Consider the following 18,831-nt stretch of genomic DNA (forward strand, 5'->3'; position numbering starts at 1 on the left):
TGCTGTTAAACATTATGTAATGTTGCATCAAAATTTGAAGAAACCCCTATTTTGGGCACTGCTCCCAAGATGACCATTTAAGAAAAACCATGTCACTTATTGTTTTCAAACTAACAGGAAAGAAACATGGGACTAAAATACAGCTTCAGTAGGCAATGCAGTCTGTTTGGTAATTCTTTCTTCCAGTTAAACAGTTTTTTTTTTTTTTTTTTTTTTGTGTGAAATTTAATTTTTCACATATTTTTCAGCTTATATGCAACACTGATAACACAATATAAGAAAAACAGATAGGCCATTTGTCATTTTACACACAGGAGTGGTCAATCTTACTAAAACGCAGATTGAATTCGAAAATCAGCATAATCGGGCCATTATTTTAGAAATTAAGCTGTTTTTTCACATTTCCTCAGATTCAGTTCTTAGGCATGTTAACAGTCTCATTATTGAACTAATAAGATACGTAAAAGTGTTTGTTTGACATTTCCTGCATCTTTACAATATTTTTAGTTGATTGTGTAAAAATGATGGTAAACTTGTTATTGTGTTTTGTGTAATAAAGTGTCAAAAATGGAAATAAACTCATATCATTGCAGTTTGTCAGATTCAATCATCCACTATGTTCAGAATCTCAGAATGGAGGAAATTGGACATTTAACACTGTTCTATTGATATTTTTCCCATCTCATCAATTTTCTTAGTTGATCATATAAAAATTGCAGTTAACTGTTTATTTTGTTTTATGTTAAAAAAGTGTTAAAAATGGAAATAAACCCATGTCAGAACAGTGCTGTCTTGTTCTTATATTGGGACTTTCATCATGTGAATTTTAACTCTCATGGTCATGAAACTATAATCTTATTGAAGGGGTGGATTGAGACCATCTTCTGGGTCTCCTGGAAGACAGTTAGATTTTAAAGTTTATATTGATGGGTATCTATTTTTTTCTTTTGGAAGACCATCAAAATGGAAGATGGATCAATAAAGATACTTTAGAATACTGTCAAAAATATTTCTGGATCTGCTTCTGTTATTGACCATGTTACCTGTTGTGCATAATGAAAAATCAGTGTTGACTGACTGCTATTATAAGCATTATTTATTGTTGCATCAAAATTGACAAAATGACCTCTTTTGCATCTTTTTTTTCTGTTTTTTTGTCTGTACATTTGACAGCTTTGCTGCCTTGTTTAAGTATTTAATAAACTTGGAATGTTCAAGAATGTCATTTTATTGGTTTTATTAAAATAATATGTGAAATGCATCTAGGGAAACTTTTTAAATTGTCAAATACATTAAAAAAAACTGAAATGAACTCAAAAACTAAAATTGATTGTGAAAAACCCAATTAAAATGCATTTAATATTAAAATGGCAAGTTCTCATGACAAGTAGTGGCAAGTTCAAGTGTGCTGAAATTGGCTCATGATGTATTTGAATTTTACCCGTGTGCGGCCTTATAACCTACATTAGTAACCAACAATGAAAAACCTATTGCTGAAATAAATTTTCATGTGACCTGTTTGTAAACTCTCAGCCCCCGTTGTATTAAATTGACATCTCTTCATTTTCATGGTATCATTTAGGTATATTTACATATAATAGGTCAAGGATATGTATCTAAGGCAAAATTCCAATAATGTTCAATCTGGGATCTTCATCCTTTACTGATTAATTTCTTTGATCTGTTTATGGACAGATGCTATGTGATGTCACCTGCAGTTGTTTTGTAAAGTTTTCATTTTAAACCATTTAGCATTTTCAGGATGTGACTCTGAACTCTTAAGGGTCTGAAGCCCTGTGTTAGTTGTTTTCTGAATGTTCACAGAAACACTAGAACATAATTATAAAGCAGAGGCTATAAGGCTGTTAACCTTCTTGTAATATTGCATCAAAATTGACAAAAATATTTGTGAAATTTTGTTGTACTGCTTTAATCATTTTTGTCATGTTGAGTGTTTGTTTGGAATGCGCTGTCTTGTTTTGAAATAGTAAGGAACTTTTCTGATTTATTAAATGCCTTCTGCCCTATTGATATATTGCAGTCGAAATAAGGGAGCGACCTCCCAACATCCGAACCTAGTCCATGGTGTATTGTCTACTTCACATTCACTTTATAATAACTATTTAACTAACTATTACTATTTAACTAAATGCAAATCATGTGTATCAATGCTTGTTAACTTGGATGTGAGCCAGCACAATGTTACTTCCTTTGGGTTAGAAAAATCCAATTATGTGTCTCTGTTATATTATGTTATGTTAAGATGTTGGCAAGTTCCAGGTAGTTGAATCGAATTACCTCGGGGATACTCCCTAAATTGCATTCAGTTTAAGCAGCTTAAATGTCTGGCATGCCCCCTTGTAATTTAAAGAACTTGATTCGCCAGCAGCTGCAAATTCCACCAATTGAACTTTAACTTTCACTGATAATGTGTGGAACATTTTTTAGTCATTAAGTGGGAGAAGGTGTGAACTAATGCTCATTGAGAGTGTCGATCAAGGAAATGTCAAATACTTGATGGACAACGTGAAAAACGGGGATCACGGGAAAGATGCTGGAAAGAAAGTAAGTGATCAGTACATGCAGGCCCGTAGCCAGCAATTTCAAAAGGGGGGTTCTTTTTCTGAAAAAGTGGACCTTTTTCCATAAAAACTCCATGTACCTAGATCATATATTTATTTTACCCAGAGTGGACCTTTTCCTAGCAAAAAGGGTGTTTCTTTCGAACCCCCCCCCCCCCTTGCTATGGGCCTGACATGTAAATAGAAAAACCAGCTTAAACATCCCTTTATTTTTAAAAGAAAAAGAAATCGTTGATAAACAACCAAGTGTGTATAATAATAATCCTATTTTTCAATAAAAAGGCGTATTTAGGAGAAGCAAAGGTCTTTTTAAGTTTAAGCCTACATTACATTTGCCACGGACGCCATACGATGAAGCAGTACGATTTTCCGTGCGATTTTTACGTCGTACATGTATTATATGTAGCTACGGCAAGTATGGTAGCATTATGTGCGGGTGCTACCGTCTACAGAGCAACAGATTGATTTTTCACAAGATATTCACAGATATGCCATTAATTAGATAAACAGTCATTTTGTTCTCTGGATTTTTCAAGATTTCACTATAATATCTGTAGAGGGTATGCGGGTGCCGTCATTTCGCCGACATGACCTCGAGGTCACGAAGGAAAAAATCGGTTTGTCTGTTGAAAAGTGATCGTACAGAACCCTTTCAGTCTCGGTACAGTTGCAGTGCGCTTTTGTTGCGGCTTCGTATGCTACGTGTCTGTTTTCAAATTGTGTCAACGATTAATATAAACCTTAGGCTAAACAAAATGTATATTTTGGTTAACGCGCGGCAACTCTATACACTGTTAAACAGAATCGGTAGACAAATTTTCTTTTATTTTTATTATTATTATTTTCAAATGTGTTAAATGGACAAGTCAACTTAATTTTATGGTCAGTCCGGTAAAGGGTTGTGTCAAATCCCAAGTGTAGTTGATTGCAACGCATAACCATCGGTCAATCGTATTTTTTCCACATACCAATAAACAAATTAAGTTTCCCCAAATTTAGGTACGTAAGCCAACTTATACATTTTCCTAAAGAATTTCTTAAATGCAATCGATGAGGGGGGGGGGGGGGGGGGGTAATGATGTAGGGAAGTAACAATGTTGGGGAGTGACGAAGCGTGGAAGCAACGATGCGGGGGTGTATCGGTGTGGGTTCGTATCGATGCGAGTTAGGCAAAAATTAACTAGGGAGGGGGTACGGGAGTTTTGGGGTACGGGAGTTTTGGTGCGGAGGCATGTTCACATGACCTCAGTCAAAGTGAATGGCCGTAACAGATTTCAAAAGTTATCATCATAAGGTAAATAGATAAGACAAGCACTAACAGGCAGAAGAGGGTACGTAAACATCGAATCTAATCACTGTCACTGGTTATTTGGTTATTTCCCAGCGAGGTATTTCAGACACACACTTGTAAATAATGCAATAGTTAAATACCTAAAAATACATCTAACAGTGATTTTTTTTTTTTTTTTTTTTTTTTTTTTTTTTTTTTTTTTTGTCACTTCAAAAGGGCTCTGAAGATGTAGTGTCTGGTTTTCAGGTTCGTTTTTCTCGAGAAGCTAGTGTCGTTTTTCAAAAACGAACCTGGCAACCAATAAATAGTACGGTGCTGTATTTTTTTTTTTTTTCAAAACAAATTAGTGGCGTTTTTCAGAAACGATTCCGACGCTCGGAACGGGAGTGAACGGAGTGAGAGACGACCGGCGATAAGAGCCAACCGCGACCACATCCAACTTACTCCTCACAAGTCACATCGTGAATTCGTTACAGGTCACGTGAAGGTGATATGTGGGTTCGATCAGACTTTATTTCTGACATATGTAAAAACACTTATTTCACATTCTTGTTTTCGTTATGACTTGAGGCATCGATAACCACTGCGTGTGCGTGTGAACGTCACCTGCCTCCCGCCGCCCCCCCCCCCCCCCCATACACACACACACACACACACACACACGTGTACTCGCTGGACATGACCAATTTATTTAAAGTGAGCTTTGGTGTGACGGTAATGAACTGGCCCTCTCTAACTTGCCTTGCATATGTAAAAACACCTGTGGCGTTATTCCATGTTAGGACACACCACAGTGGACCGTCCACCTAACTATTAGGCCTACCGTTTGATGTGAATAAGGCCTTGCCTGATCTGATAAGCTTCAACGCGTGGATTGGTTAAATAAAAGCATATGCCAAAACACTAGGCTACCAGTAAACAACCTTATTAGTTTACAAGTAAGACCAGACAAGGAATCACCATGTTCAGTATTCCTGGACTAATACGCAAGAAGAGAGACCGCAAGACTTTTTCTAGGGAAGAAATTGAGTTCTTCATCCAAGAACTTGTCAAGGAAAAAGGTGGAGCAGTACAAGATTGTCAGCTTGGTAAGTGGTATTACTCCACAGCATAGTAGGGGTATCTTGTGAAGAATGACGACTCTTCATTGTTACTCTCTCTCTCTCTGTCTCTCTCTGTCTCTGTCTCTCTGATACGGACGTTGGCGCTCATTGTGTCCCACATTTCTGTATCTGTAACATCTCACTCATCATCTGTCAGCAACTCGATCTCACTATATATATATATCCTACAAAGGTCCATCAAATTTCAAGAAATGTTTTTGGTTTTTGGTTGCACTGATTGGCCTCTGTGGCATTGGAGGTACACTTACATAAATTCCTCTAGGGATTTTCCTATTTTGCTGTGATTGCTAATTCAGTTCATTAATCATTTGATGGCTGTACTGGTACTTATTTTTCTTAAGATAAGTGAAGGTTGCACTTTGCAGCCTGTTATCAAACAGTAGCGAATTCTAAGAACACTGAATAATAAGATAGAGGTGTGGCTATATGTGACACAATTCAATCAGGATACATGTACAAAATAAGTTAGATAAGACAAGTTCAGTACCTTGTACTGAATGGCATTCACCAAGTAATTCCTTAAAAAGATGCATCTCAGATATTTGAGTCTGTGTATGTTCTGAGGGCTTATCGCCTGGTAAATCCTTGGTAAGCTTCTTTATTACTTAAAATAAATTTAATCACATGAACAGGGTGCTCCCCCCCCCTCCCCCCCCCCAAAAAAAAAAAAAATCTGGGGGTTCAAGTCCTGTGAATGGATTGCCCACATTCACTGCTGATCAGTCTCTCCTGATGTCACTGTGGCAGTGCTGAGGAAATTTCGGACATCACAGGGGAGCAGAGTGATAGATTGAGATGGACAGTGTGGGATTTAAAGAAAAATTTACATATATATATTAAAAATCAAAACTTTTTTCCTGTACGAGTAATATTATATATAATAAAAAGAAAAAAATAACAGCAACTTTTTTGCCCCGACCGGTTTCTTTCTTTCTTCAGGGGGTTTTGTTTATTTGTTACCAGGTGATGTCATAAAGGCTACAGATGTCACATTTTAGCCTTTAAGACATCACCTAGTAACAAATAAACAAAAACCCCTGAAGAAAGAAAGAAACCGGTCGGGGCAAAAAAGTTGCTGTTATTTTTTTCTTTTTATTATATATATATATATATATATATATATATATATATATATATATATATATATATATGTAAAATTTTCATTAAATCCCACAGTCCTCTCTCAGCCAGGTAACAGTGTCATTTGATGTGTGGGGGGTGGCCCTGTCTTGCTGGAAACACTGTCCATCTCAATCTAAGACTCTGCTCCCCAGTGACTGCCAAACTTCCTCAGCACTGCCACAGTGACATCAGAAGAGACTGATCAGCAGTGAATGTGGGCAATCCATTCACAGGACTTGAACTCCCAGATTTTTTTTTTTTTTTTTTTTTTTTGGGGGGGGGGGAGCACCCTGTTCATGTGATTAAATTTTTTATAAAGTAATAAAGAAGCTTACCAAGGATTTACTGGGCGATAAGCCCACAGAACAAACACAGACTCAAATATCTGAGATGCATCTTTTTAGGGAATTACTTGGTGAATGCCGTTCAGTACATGGTACTGAACTTGTCTTATCTAACTTATTTTGTACATGTATCCTGATTGAATTGTGTCACATATAGCCACACCTCTATCTTATTATTCAGTGTTCTTAGAATTCGCTACTGTTTGATAACAGGCTGCAACGTGCAACCTTTTCTGCCCTTTAAAAAAGCCATAGTTTAATTTAAAAAAATAGATGGTAGAATAACAATGTAGCGTTATTATTATTCACAAAATAGTTGGTGATACCACTTCATGCATTAGCAATATTTTGATTTATTTAAGTGATCTATCTCATGATGCATTTATGAGAAGTTGGAGAGTAAGAGTACAGGTGCACTGGTATCTTATCTACTTTGTCAGTTTATATAATAAGTTGAATTGAAGGGTGGATTATCAGCTAACTGACAAACAGAAATAACGCAAGCCTGCGTAATACTATGGAGGTAATAATACCACTGTCAAGGGGGAATTTATTTTCAGAGCTATTGTTATTTGACACAACTGAATGGATATATCAATTAAGCTTTAAAAAATCTATTTAATTTTTTTTTTATTTTCACAATATAGAAAAATAGTAACAATGTATAATAACTTTGTGAATTAAAAATGAAAATTCTCAGACACAAGCCTAAATTTTTCCGTACCGTTAGCTTACGGCCATCTGGTCGAAGGCCTTCATCAGGCTGACGTGAGTAGTTGTTCACACTCACTGACCGCTAGGTGGTATAGCGGCCAGGACCCTCTTATAAATGTCAGGTAGATCAACCCCCCCCCCCCCCCCGTCCCTATTCATGGGTGGCTGGTATCGGCTGATGTTGATAGCCTATCGTATTTTTCGCGGGATGTCGGATGATTCAGATTCAAGAATCTTAGTTGAATTCCAATCGATACTGTGGCCGGTGTCATTTCCATAGATTTTTAGATCGATCTATCCCTGTGGGGAGTCTCACTAGATTACTGTCAGCTTGGCCGGCTTAAGCGTCTGTCCCGCCTACTAAAACCTGTAAGGGGGTAATTAACTATGGTGCCCGCTCGGCTGACTGCAATTTAGCGTGAACCCCCAGGGAGTTAGGTCGATCTAAAACTTAATCCTTAGATCGATCTAAAGCTCTGGGAAAGCACCCTATATAGGTGTACATGTTCAGAAATGGCAGAGCTGGTATTGCCTACAATCACTGATTTCCTGTGTTCACTCACCCTGATCTTCAACTGTCTACCTGTCTCACCAATGTAAAAGGAATTACAGTCATGGCAATTGATCCTGTATATTGTCCCACAACGGTGATCTTGGGGGGTTTTGTCCTTTGGTGCCACTAGGTGTTGTTTCAATGTGCACTGAGGTCTAAAAGCTGTATTTTTTTTAAAGCAGATATCATACCACCAAGTGTAACAAAATCAGTAATATTTCCAAATTTTTGTGTAATTTGATTAAAGTTAAGATATTCTCCATTTTTGTCAATCAAATCATTTATATAATTGATGCCTGATTCCTGCCAAATTTTATTCGTCATAGTTCTTTTATTTATCAAGATTCTATCATTTAACCTTATGCATTCCTTCAAAAATTAATCTCTGGTACAGACACTTTTATGATCTAGCAGATTTTATCAGGGATCAATAACATCTTTCCAAAATGAGTTTCTTAAATTACATCTTATAGATATCAGTTTTCCCTGACCAATTTCGGCCCATTGTAAATTTGGTATTCATTGAGTCTAAAAAGGATGTCTTCCATTTTGAATCTTTTTTAAAATATACATCTTCTTAGCCAGGTTAGGTTTAGTGCATAAATGTGATACTTAATGTCAGTACTCTGTCTTAATTCCTCCATTTCTATAATTTGAATAATCTTTTCCCTTTTAACTTCATCAATTTTACCATTCCATAATCTAAAACATAGTTCTTTAATAAAATCTGTGTTCGGGTTAGGAAGTGAAGTAAAAAGATGAGTAAGGTAATTAATATCAAAGGTTTTAGAACTACATTCCTACCTAATACTGTCAGGGGTCTCACCTCTTTACTTCTTTGAATTTATCTTTATAATTCTTTTCTATCATTTCCTGTAAGTTGATTGAAAACTCAACTCCTAAAATGTCCAAAGTCTTTGAATTCCAATCTAATTTAAAATCTTTACAAAGAACGGTGTTAGAATTTTTCATATTTCCTATCCAAATCATTTTTGTTTTTTGTGAATTTACAGTTAAACCAGACATGCTAGCGAAGTTTTTTAGAGTTTGGAGCACACAGCATGTAAAATTTTCAGTTCCATCTAAAAATATTGTCATATCATCAGCATACTGAGATATTAAAAAATTTTTATTATGCATTTTAATGCCATTTATATGGTCATTATTTCTTAACATACTAAAAAGAATTTCAGCACATAATATGAATAGGTATGGTGAGAGGGGATCACCTTGGCGACAGCCTTGATATACTTTTAAGAGGGAAGAAGAATGTCCATTCACTAATATACATGACTGTGAATCTTTCAAAAATATTTTTACCTATTTAATCATTGATTTTCCAAAACCAAAAAAAGTCAAGTGTCTTTAAGATAAAGTCCCATTCCAAAGAGTCAAATGCTTTCAAGAAATTTTTTTGCATTACAAGTCCTGTTTTTTGGAAAGACTCACAGTGTTCTTTAATGTTGTAAACAACCGTTGTATTTTCCCCTATAAATCTTTCTGACATAAAGCCATTCTGGCCTTTGTTGATCAGTGTGTAGAACTTTTTAATTCTATTTGCAATCGACCCGGATGCCAATTTATAGACTATATTCATAAGGGAGATTAACCTTAAATTTTGTAAAAAAATCTTTTGGCTTTCCTTATTTGGGGATCAGGGTTATTACTCCTTGAGCGAGTGAAATGGACAATTCATTGGTTTTGTATGCTTCGTTTGTGGAATGGAGAATAAAGGAATGTATATCTATCCAAAAAAGCTTTAAACATTCCACTGTGAAGCCGTCCATGCTCAGGCTTTTATCATTTTTCATATTTTTTTAATGTCTGAAGTAATTCATCATCTGTGATTTTCCCTTCAAGCATGTTGGCTGTAGTAGTATTCATCTAAAGCATTTCGTAGGACCTTAACAACTCTTTCAGATTAACATCTTCTGTCCCCTTTTTTGTAAAAAGATTTTCATAGAATTTTTTTTTGTTTTGTTTCTTGCATAATATCATTCTGATTTGTGGCCAAGTCACCATTATCTTTGTGTATTTTATTTATAGTTTTGTTAACGAAATTTCTATTTTCCATTCAATTTTACCAAAAAATATTTAGTTGCTTTTTTCCCCCTCTTCAATCCATCTAATTTTTGACCTTATTATTATACCCTGTATCTTTTTTTTCTTATTTGTTTTAAATCATCATTTAATGTTCTTATTTTTTGTATCAGTTCTTGCCTAGTTACATCACGCAAATTTTCTAGTATGTTTTGCAAATTACCTATTTGATCTTAATAGGAAAAAAAAATCTATTTAATTTATTTGACTGACAATTTAGTCTACCTGATAACGCCGATAAGTTCCTCATGTAGACATCAGCTAATCTACTGATAATACAGATGGAGCTACGTTGTCAACTAGACTAAATTGTACATAACAGTTTTTTTTTTTTTTTTTTGAGCCTTGAACCTTCAGACTATTGAACTTTCAGACTATTGCTACGGCCCCAGCAAGTGTACACAAGTATATAGGTCTTGTCTGGGACTTAATGTCATAAAATGTATTTCTTTAAAATGAAACCAAATTGATAAGATTTGAACTACTCAACAAATATACACAGATTACTCATGCAGCCCCGAGGTGACACTTGAAATTATACAACATTTCTTCAGTTTATGATTCCTCGGAGCTGCAGGTTATTCAGTTGCATACTTGTCAACATTGAAAATTGTCAGATAAGATTTCCTATTCCACCCTATATCTCCTACAAAAAAAAAAAAAAAAAAAAAAAAAAAAAACATAACACCCTTTATCACCTACAAAAATAACAACAACAACAATTATAACATTGTAAGAAATATCTCATCAGATTCACCTGGTCCATCCATGCCAGCAAATTTAACTTCCTAAAATTTCTAGCTTTTGATGACAGGTATGAGAGATTTTTTCTATTCATTGATACATGTATTAGCTAGTTAAGGCATCAGAGTTACTAATGACAAAATAGGTAACAGAATGAGTAACAAAGTAAATCCTGGATGTTAACAGTTTTACCTCTCATCATCCCACTGAATTTTTGCAATTGCCAGGGGCCATGTTGATGGCAATTTTCCTGAATGGTATGACCTTGGAGGAAACAAGTTGGCTGACCAGAGCTATGAGAGACTCTGGGGAGGTGTTGTCCTGGCCATTAGAGTGGAAAGGTTGTGTTGTAGACAAGCACAGTACTGGGGGGGTCGGGGACAAGGTTAGTTTGCCCCTGGCACCTGCATTGGCCGCTTGTGGGATGAAGGTAGGATTTTTATGTATTTGAAATTAAAGGGATGACTACTGTTCATTTTGGCCAAAAAACTAATTTCCTAGGAATGAGCAATGATTATCCTTTACTTACCAATAATAAACAAGTCCACTCTGACATTTGAAGTCATTTTTTTCCTAAAAAGTATGTTTTTTTTTGTAATAGTCTCTTAAGAAATTATTACAGAGGTATAGCCATTATTAAGGTTCACAAGGTCTAATGGCAAGTACATATTCCAGAATAATTGCAATAATTGCTGTTTTAATGGTAAAATGGAAATAATATTACTGTGAGTTATTTACTATGTATTTTTTGTGTAATATGAATCTCATACAAACATTTTTTTATCCCTTTAATAACATTTAATTTTTCAGTCCTCATTTAAGTTGATTCCATTAAAATTGCACATACATAATGGAACATTTTATTTATTGGTAAGACATTTTATACAGTTTACTACTCTCCATTCATTTCCAGGTTCCCATGATTTCAGGACGTGGGCTGGGTCACACAGGGGGGACTTTAGATAAGCTGGAGTCAATACCAGGATTCCAGGTAATGATTGCATCTTCTGACATGCTTGAGATCCTGGAAAAGGTGGGCTGTTGCATTGTGGGACAGACCAATACTCTGGTGCCCTCTGACCGTATTATGTACGCTACCAGAGATGTCACCAGTACTGTGGACAGTGTCCCTCTGATTGTAGGTAATGTTTTTTTTGTCATAAGCCTATTGCATGTCACAGAAATAGTGTGTTATTTTTTTTTTTTTGAAAAATTTGTCTTTAATTATTAGATGTTCATTTTCCCCCTATCCACAGTAAATAAGCAACCTTAACAGTTTTTGAGGAGTATATATGGCTGGCATCAAATTGTAGGTGGTGTAAAAATTGTTGACTCTTTTAATATTATTTTATTTCTTTTATTTTTTTACAGAGAACTGAAATTTTTTATCAAACATGTTTTTAAAATTAATGCATGTTTATGTTACATCATCTTATTTCATGCATTAAGGTTCAATAGTTTCCAAGAAAGCAGCAGAAGGTCTAGATGCACTGGTTTTAGACATAAAAGTTGGAAAAGGATCATACACCAAAAATGTTGAAGAAGGTCGTAAATTGGGTGGATTAATGGTAACTATAAGTGGTTAACAAGTATACATATCTGTGCATGGTACATGTGTCCAGGTCTTATCTAACATAGTATAATTTTTATGTAATTTGGGGGAATTATGCCAGCTTACTTTCAGTAAAAATATATCAGTTAAGTACAATTTAGTCTTGTTGACAATGTACATGTACTTGTAGCTCCACCTGTATTATCAGTAGATTGGCTGATGTCTACGTGAGGTACTTATCAGTGTTGACTTAAAACCAGACTGTTTCCTAACGTATTAAAAAATGGAAATGATGATGGATGACAAATCTCATGAAGGATTCTAAGTTGTTTATTCATTTTCAATAGCTGCACAATGCTGTGAGAATTGTAATATATTCCTTCAGAAAAAAAAAGAAAAAAAAGTCATATTTTTATCCCCCCTCCCAAAAAAAAAACTGTTATGTTATTTTATGGAAATAATTGCAGCTTACTGCACTTTCAGTAAAAATATATATCAATTAAGTACAATTTAGTCTAGTTGACAATGTAGCTCCACCTGTATTATCAGTAGACCGGCTGATGTCTACGTGAGGTACCAGACTTGTTTCCTAACATATTAATATAGTGGAAATGTTCTAATAGATCACATTATGTGATAGTGTACAATTATAGACCTTGATAATAGTTGTTTTGCAGATCTTAAAAAGTGATTATTTTGACTGACTCACACACAAGGTTGATACTTCTTTTCTGCAAAACAATATATTGAAGTTTACAGAGTTGTTTTAAAATATTATGTAATTAACACCTGAAAATCTTCCTAGATGAAAAATTGCAACAACACTCATCTGAAGTTGTTGCTGTCTGATTGATATGTTTCCTTTCTTCTGCTTGGTCAAATAATTGGCAATTATGTTGTTGAGGACAATTTTATGGATGGTGTCATTGTCAATGTTATATTTAATATCAAACCTCAAATTCACAAATAGAAAGTCATAAACAGTGCTAATGGTGATTAAGAAATGTCATTGCTGAAAAAAATGCATATGCCCAACTGGTGAACCATGTTTCACTTGACAGGTGTCCAGCTGTGAGAGCATGGGCATTAAGACAGTTGCCTTGCTTACCAACATGGATAGTCCACTGGGGAAGACCATTGGAAACAGTCTTGAAGTACAGGAAGCACTGGACTGTCTTCGTGGACAGGGTCCTGGAGACTTGAAAGAACTGGTAGTAAACTTGGGTGAGTTTTCATTTCAAAGTCATCAGTGATTTTAATGACTATCATTAATGTCTCTTTCCATTCCTAAACTTTGTACCTTAAACAGTTTATAAAAAGCATACTAGTATATTGTTATCTTTCACTTGCATTTTGTTTATTTTATATATATATATATATATTATACTGTAGTTCCTTGGTAAGTAGCAACTTCTTTAAGATAAAAAAGAGGTTAAATTTAGCAGGAGGACAACTAGCAATATTTATTTTTTAAAGCCTTTTAATAATAATTCATTAAAGGTGTTTACAATAAACATAATCATACAGCACATAATTTACTCTAAAAATAAATGAATAAAAGTGAAATTACAAAGAGATAGAGGAAGATGGCTGAAGTAATATTAAACAAGTTTCAGTGAAAAATGATGAACTAGTTACAAAAAGAAAGATAGCACAAGTATTTAAAACATTCATGGGGCCCTGTAGTTAAACACCATATAAAGGATAATAAACTTTCTAAATAAACCACTGTGTAAAACATGTATGGTTGTTTCATTGTAATGTTTTATTTATTGTATTTTTTTTAACTGGACATCTTTTCAAAATGAATAATACAAATTTTCTGTAACATATTTTTGTCTTTTGATGAAAGGGGCCCATTTGTTATATGCTGCACAGCATGTTTCCACAGTATCTGCTGGTAAACTCAAAATGGAGGATGTAATCAGCAGTGGTGCAGCACTGGAGAAGTTTTGTGCCATGCTGAAAGCTCAAGGCGTAGCAGAAGAAGTTGCCGAGCAGTTGTGCCAGAAACAGGGGAATACCTCAAACATCTTGGCATCTTCCCATAATGTTACACCTCTCAATAGTGTGGAAGAAGGTATTTTATGTGTGATATAGTGCTGATGAGGATAGGGACTAGAAAGAAACGCCCTCACACTCCTTTTTATGTACAGACACAGATGCGTCTGTACATATAGCCATAACCTGCGTCTGTTGTCGCCATTGTCGCCGTTGCCCTGCACTTTTACCGATAACATGATAAGTGGAAAACCGTTTTTTCCTTTGGCTTGAAACTTACAGAACTGATGAATATTCATAATACGCAGGACAAGTTTGAAAATCAGCATGATCGGGCCTATTTTGGGGAAGTTATGCTGTTTCTTCACTTTTTTCAGCATTTATGCAACACCGATAACACAATATTTGAAAAACCGTTTTACCTTTTGGCTTGAAAATTACAGAACTGATAAATATTCAAAACAGGCAGGTCAAGTTCGAAAATCAGCATGATCGGGCCATTTATATGGAAGTTATGCAGTTTTTTCACTTTTTTCAGCATTTATGTAACACCGATAACACAATATTTGAAAAACCGTTTTACCTTTTGGCTTGAAACTTACAGAACTGATAAATATTCATAATAGGCAGGTCAAGCTCAAAAATCAGCATGATCGGGCCATTTATATGGAAGTTATGCAGTTTTTTCACTTTTTTCAGCATTTATGTAACACCGATAACACAGTATTTGAAAAACCGTTTTACTTTTTGGCTTGAAACTTACAGAACTGATGAATATTCATAATAGGCAGGTCAAGTTCAAAAATCAGCATGATCGGGCCATTTATATGGAAGTTATGCAGTTTTTTCACTTTTTTCAGCATTTATGTAACACCGATAACACAGTATTTGAAAAACCGTTTTACTTTTTGGCTTGAAACTTACAGAACTGATGAATGTCTATAATACGCAAGTCAAGTTCGAAAATTGGCATGATCAGGGCCTTTTTTTAAAGTTTTGCTGTTTTTTCACTTTTTTTCAGCATATATGCAACACCTATAACACATTTTAAGGAAAATCGATTGGCCAATTGTCTTGAAATTCACAGTAGTGATCAGTGTTACTGAAATACAGATTAAGTTTTGAAAATAAGCTTGATCAGTAAAGGTTTGGTGAAGTTATACCTTTTTTTGTATATAATTGTTTTTTCCTCAAATTTAATTCTCAGGCATGTTAACAGTCTCATTTTTGAACTAATTAGATATGTTAAGTTGTTCTTTTGACATTTTCTGCATCTTAACAACATTGTTAGTTGATTATATAAAAATGATGGTAAACCTGATATTGTGTATTGCGTAAAAAGTGTCAAAAATGGGGAAAAAAACTCATATCTTTACAGTTTGTCAGATTCAACCATTCACTATGTTCAGAATCTCAGAATGGAGCAAGTTGGACATTTATAATTGTGCTATTGATATGTTTGCTTTGACAACATATTTTTTGATTGATCATATAAAAATGACGTAAATTGATTATTTTGCTTTATGTAAAAAAGGTGTTGAAAATGGAAATAAACTCTTTCAATACAGTTTTCTCTTGTTTACATTTTGGGATTTTCAAAGTATGACTCTGAACTCTATGGGCCAGTCACATTTTCTGAATATCCATGATACTTTTATTTTATTATTAAACAATTTATGGTTATTATGCTGTTAAGCATTGTGTAATATTGCATCAAAATTGAACAAAACCCTATTCTGGGCACTTGCTCTTCTCACACTTACAGGAAAGAAACATAGGACTGAAATACAGCTTCAGTGGAAAAATTGTCTCATTAGTTAATTGTTTGGAAGTGATACAGGTTTTTTTTGTGAAAATTTTTATCTTTTACATGTTGCAATTTTCAATGTGGGACTTAGAGCTCCCTTGGGCATGAAGCCCAGTGGTAATCAAATTTTCTTAATGTCCATGTTTTTAATAGTAGATATTTTAAAATTGGTGGTATTTAATTAGTTAATTATTATGAAATGTTGCATCAAATTTGACAAAAACCCTACTTTGTGCTCTGCCACCATTAATATTATGTAAAGTAAAGTGTTACTTTCTATTTTTTTAACTATTCTTACAAGAATGATTCCTAGGATTGACATACAGCTCATATTAGAAAACCAGCTCTATTGGATTATCATTTTTATCAAATTTATGCATTTTGAAATTTTCATTTATCTCATTCTGGCACTTTCTAATTGTAAACTTGAACTCTGATGGGCCTGAAGCCTTATGCTTTTACTTTCATCAATGTTACCTGTTGTGCATAATTAAAATTTGATGTTGACTGTGCAGTTAAACATAATGTATTATTGCATCAGAATTGGCAGTCTCCTTTTTTTTTTCTTTTTTTTTTTTTGCGCATTATTGTTTTCTGCTTTTCTTAAGGTGTGACTTATGGGCCTGAAGACCTTTGATAGACAAATTTGTGTGGTCAGTCTGTAAAGTCCCCTTGGGTATTCACTAGGCTAAGTTCAGTGTTATAAACTCATTTGCCTAATTAAGTGGCCATTAAATGAAATTTCATAAAGCACACTTGTTGATAGTTCCCTGTAAACTCCCAAAGGTTAAGCTCTCTGCTAGATAACATAGTGTCCATAATAAGGAAGCAGTGAATAGCAGCTTCATTGGGATTATATTTTTGTTGTTTTCTTTTTAATTTTTTTCTCCAACACTGGCATTTTTAAGGTGTGACTTTTAACTCTCATCCACCTGAGGCTCTTCACATTTTCAGTATTTCCACATAAGCAGTTGTATTGGTATTTATGTCTTTAAACACGCTGTAATATTATTTTATGCACTGTCATCATTTTTCATATATGGGGACTTTCATCATGTGAATTTTAGCTCTCATGGTCCTGAAACTGTAATCTTATTGAAGGGGTGGATTGAAACCATCTTCTCAGTCTCCTGGAAGACAGTCAGACTTTAAAGTTTATATGAACGGGTTTCTGTTGGGAGACCATCAAAATGGAGGATGGATCAACAAAGATACTTTGGAATACTGTCAGAAAATATCTCAGGGTCCGCTCCTGTTATTGACCATGTTACCTGTTGTGCATGATTAAAAATCAGTGTTGACTGACTGTGCTATTATAAGCATTATTTATTATTGCATCAAAATTGACAAAATGACCTATTTTGCATTTTTTTTCTGTTTTTTTTTTGTCTGTACATTTGACAGCTTTGCTGCCTTGTTACCATTAGAATAGAGGCTACATATGATAGAAGGATGTATGCATATTTGCTCCCTCTTCTGAATGAATCATTATTATATTGCAACATTTTTTAGGCAACATTTTTTTGTTATGTTGAGAAACTTAAGACCATCTTGAAAGTTGATATTGTAAGATTGTAAGATTGAATGGTTGTGCTACGAATGTATTAGTTGAGACAAACACATTGTTGCTCAGGTTGGGTTGCTGACATAGATGCACTAAAACTGGCTGAGGTGTCTGGTGAATTGGGAGCTGGCAGGAAGAAGGCGGGGGATAAGATCAACTTTGCAGTGGGCATACAGCTCTTGGTACAAGTGGGAGACAGGATTGAAAGAGGTATGTTGGAATTATCAGCATGGGATACAAAGGGAATGAAACATTTATTATTAATTATTGTTGAACCTTAATAGGCATTCACCTGATTCATTATAACTACAGTCTAGGTCATTTGTCTTCATCAGACTTACAGTTTGATATTTAAAAGCTGTACTCTCATATTATCTGCTTGTTGCCTTTTAAAACATCATATTGCATACATTCCAAATTTCTAAAACTTCCATTGTTCTTTATTATTTAGCTTTGATGCTGTTGCTATCTTTAATTTAACATGTTAAAGTATTTACTTGACTAGAGGGAAAGTTGTTTTTAAACACCCAATATATTTATTTTTAACTTTTTTATTTAAGGAAAACCTTGGGTGGAAATTCATCACGATGAACCACTTGGAGAGAATCAGTTGAACAAAGTCCAAGCTGCTTTAAAAGTTGAAAATGAACCAGTCAGTAGACTCTTGGTTTTGGACATTGTCACAAGCCAGTCAGCTTAGCATATGGAGCAGTGGCCAGGATGTGTGGGACTCTCTTTCATTAAGATGGACCCAAAGAAAATGACAGGAAAGAAGATAGGTCCAAAGATGCCTATCCTACAATACTAATTTTTTGTTGAAATATTGTTACAGTTGTAGTATCCCAGTTTCAGGAGGTGACTTAAACTTGGCAATACACATTCATCACGACATCTTGTATTGTAAAATCTGTGTATTGATAGAAATTCAAATGACATACATTTAAAGGATTTGATATAATATCTTTACAGTTCTTTTCATTTACACTTACAGAATATATGACTTTGCCTAACTCAGATTACTGACAGTTAATGTTATGTTTGACAGAATGGTCTGTCACTTCTGCCAACAATTGATTTCACATAACTTAGCTTTCAAAAAATTCTATAAATTGAAAATGTGCCCACTAAATATTTTGTGTGTATATACTAAGAAGTTAGTATTTTACCTTCTTAATAATTTGCATTATATGTCAAACAAAGCAGAGTGGGGTTAGCGATGAAGAAAATCTAATTCTATTTTTTTTAAAAAGTGAAAATGTTTTAGTCTACTATATGTAAATGCCCTACTTTAATAAATCATTCCTCTCCAGTTTATGATCTTTACCTTGTTTAA

At 34.4% G+C, this 18,831-nt stretch overlaps 1 protein-coding gene across 3 annotated transcripts; it reads left to right on the forward strand.

The window, feature by feature from the left end:
- Window positions 1-2,427: 2,427 nt before the first annotated feature.
- LOC106178124 (thymidine phosphorylase-like) lies at window positions 2,428-18,807 on the forward strand. Of its 3 annotated transcripts, none has more exons than XM_087000061.1 (8): window positions 2,428-2,565; window positions 10,802-11,004; window positions 11,488-11,716; window positions 12,024-12,142; window positions 13,188-13,350; window positions 13,979-14,206; window positions 17,568-17,708; window positions 18,059-18,807. In XM_087000061.1, exons 2-8 carry the CDS (start codon window positions 10,807-10,809, stop codon window positions 18,196-18,198), a joined length of 1,218 nt encoding a protein of 405 aa, XP_086856187.1. In that variant the 5' UTR covers window positions 2,428-2,565; window positions 10,802-10,806; the 3' UTR covers window positions 18,199-18,807. The 3 variants fall into 3 exon arrangements, with proteins under 3 accessions (XP_086856187.1, XP_013416636.2, XP_086856188.1); XM_013561182.2 differs by lacking the exon at window positions 2,428-2,565 and adding an exon at window positions 4,618-4,961; XM_087000062.1 differs by lacking the exon at window positions 2,428-2,565 and adding an exon at window positions 6,963-6,986.
- The last annotated feature ends 24 nt before the right edge of the window (window positions 18,808-18,831 follow it).

The sequence above is a fragment of the Lingula anatina genome, chromosome 1, assembly GCF_051362555.1.
Source record: "Lingula anatina isolate TDL-2025a chromosome 1, LinAna3.0, whole genome shotgun sequence".
NCBI lineage: Eukaryota > Metazoa > Brachiopoda > Lingulata > Lingulida > Lingulidae > Lingula > Lingula anatina.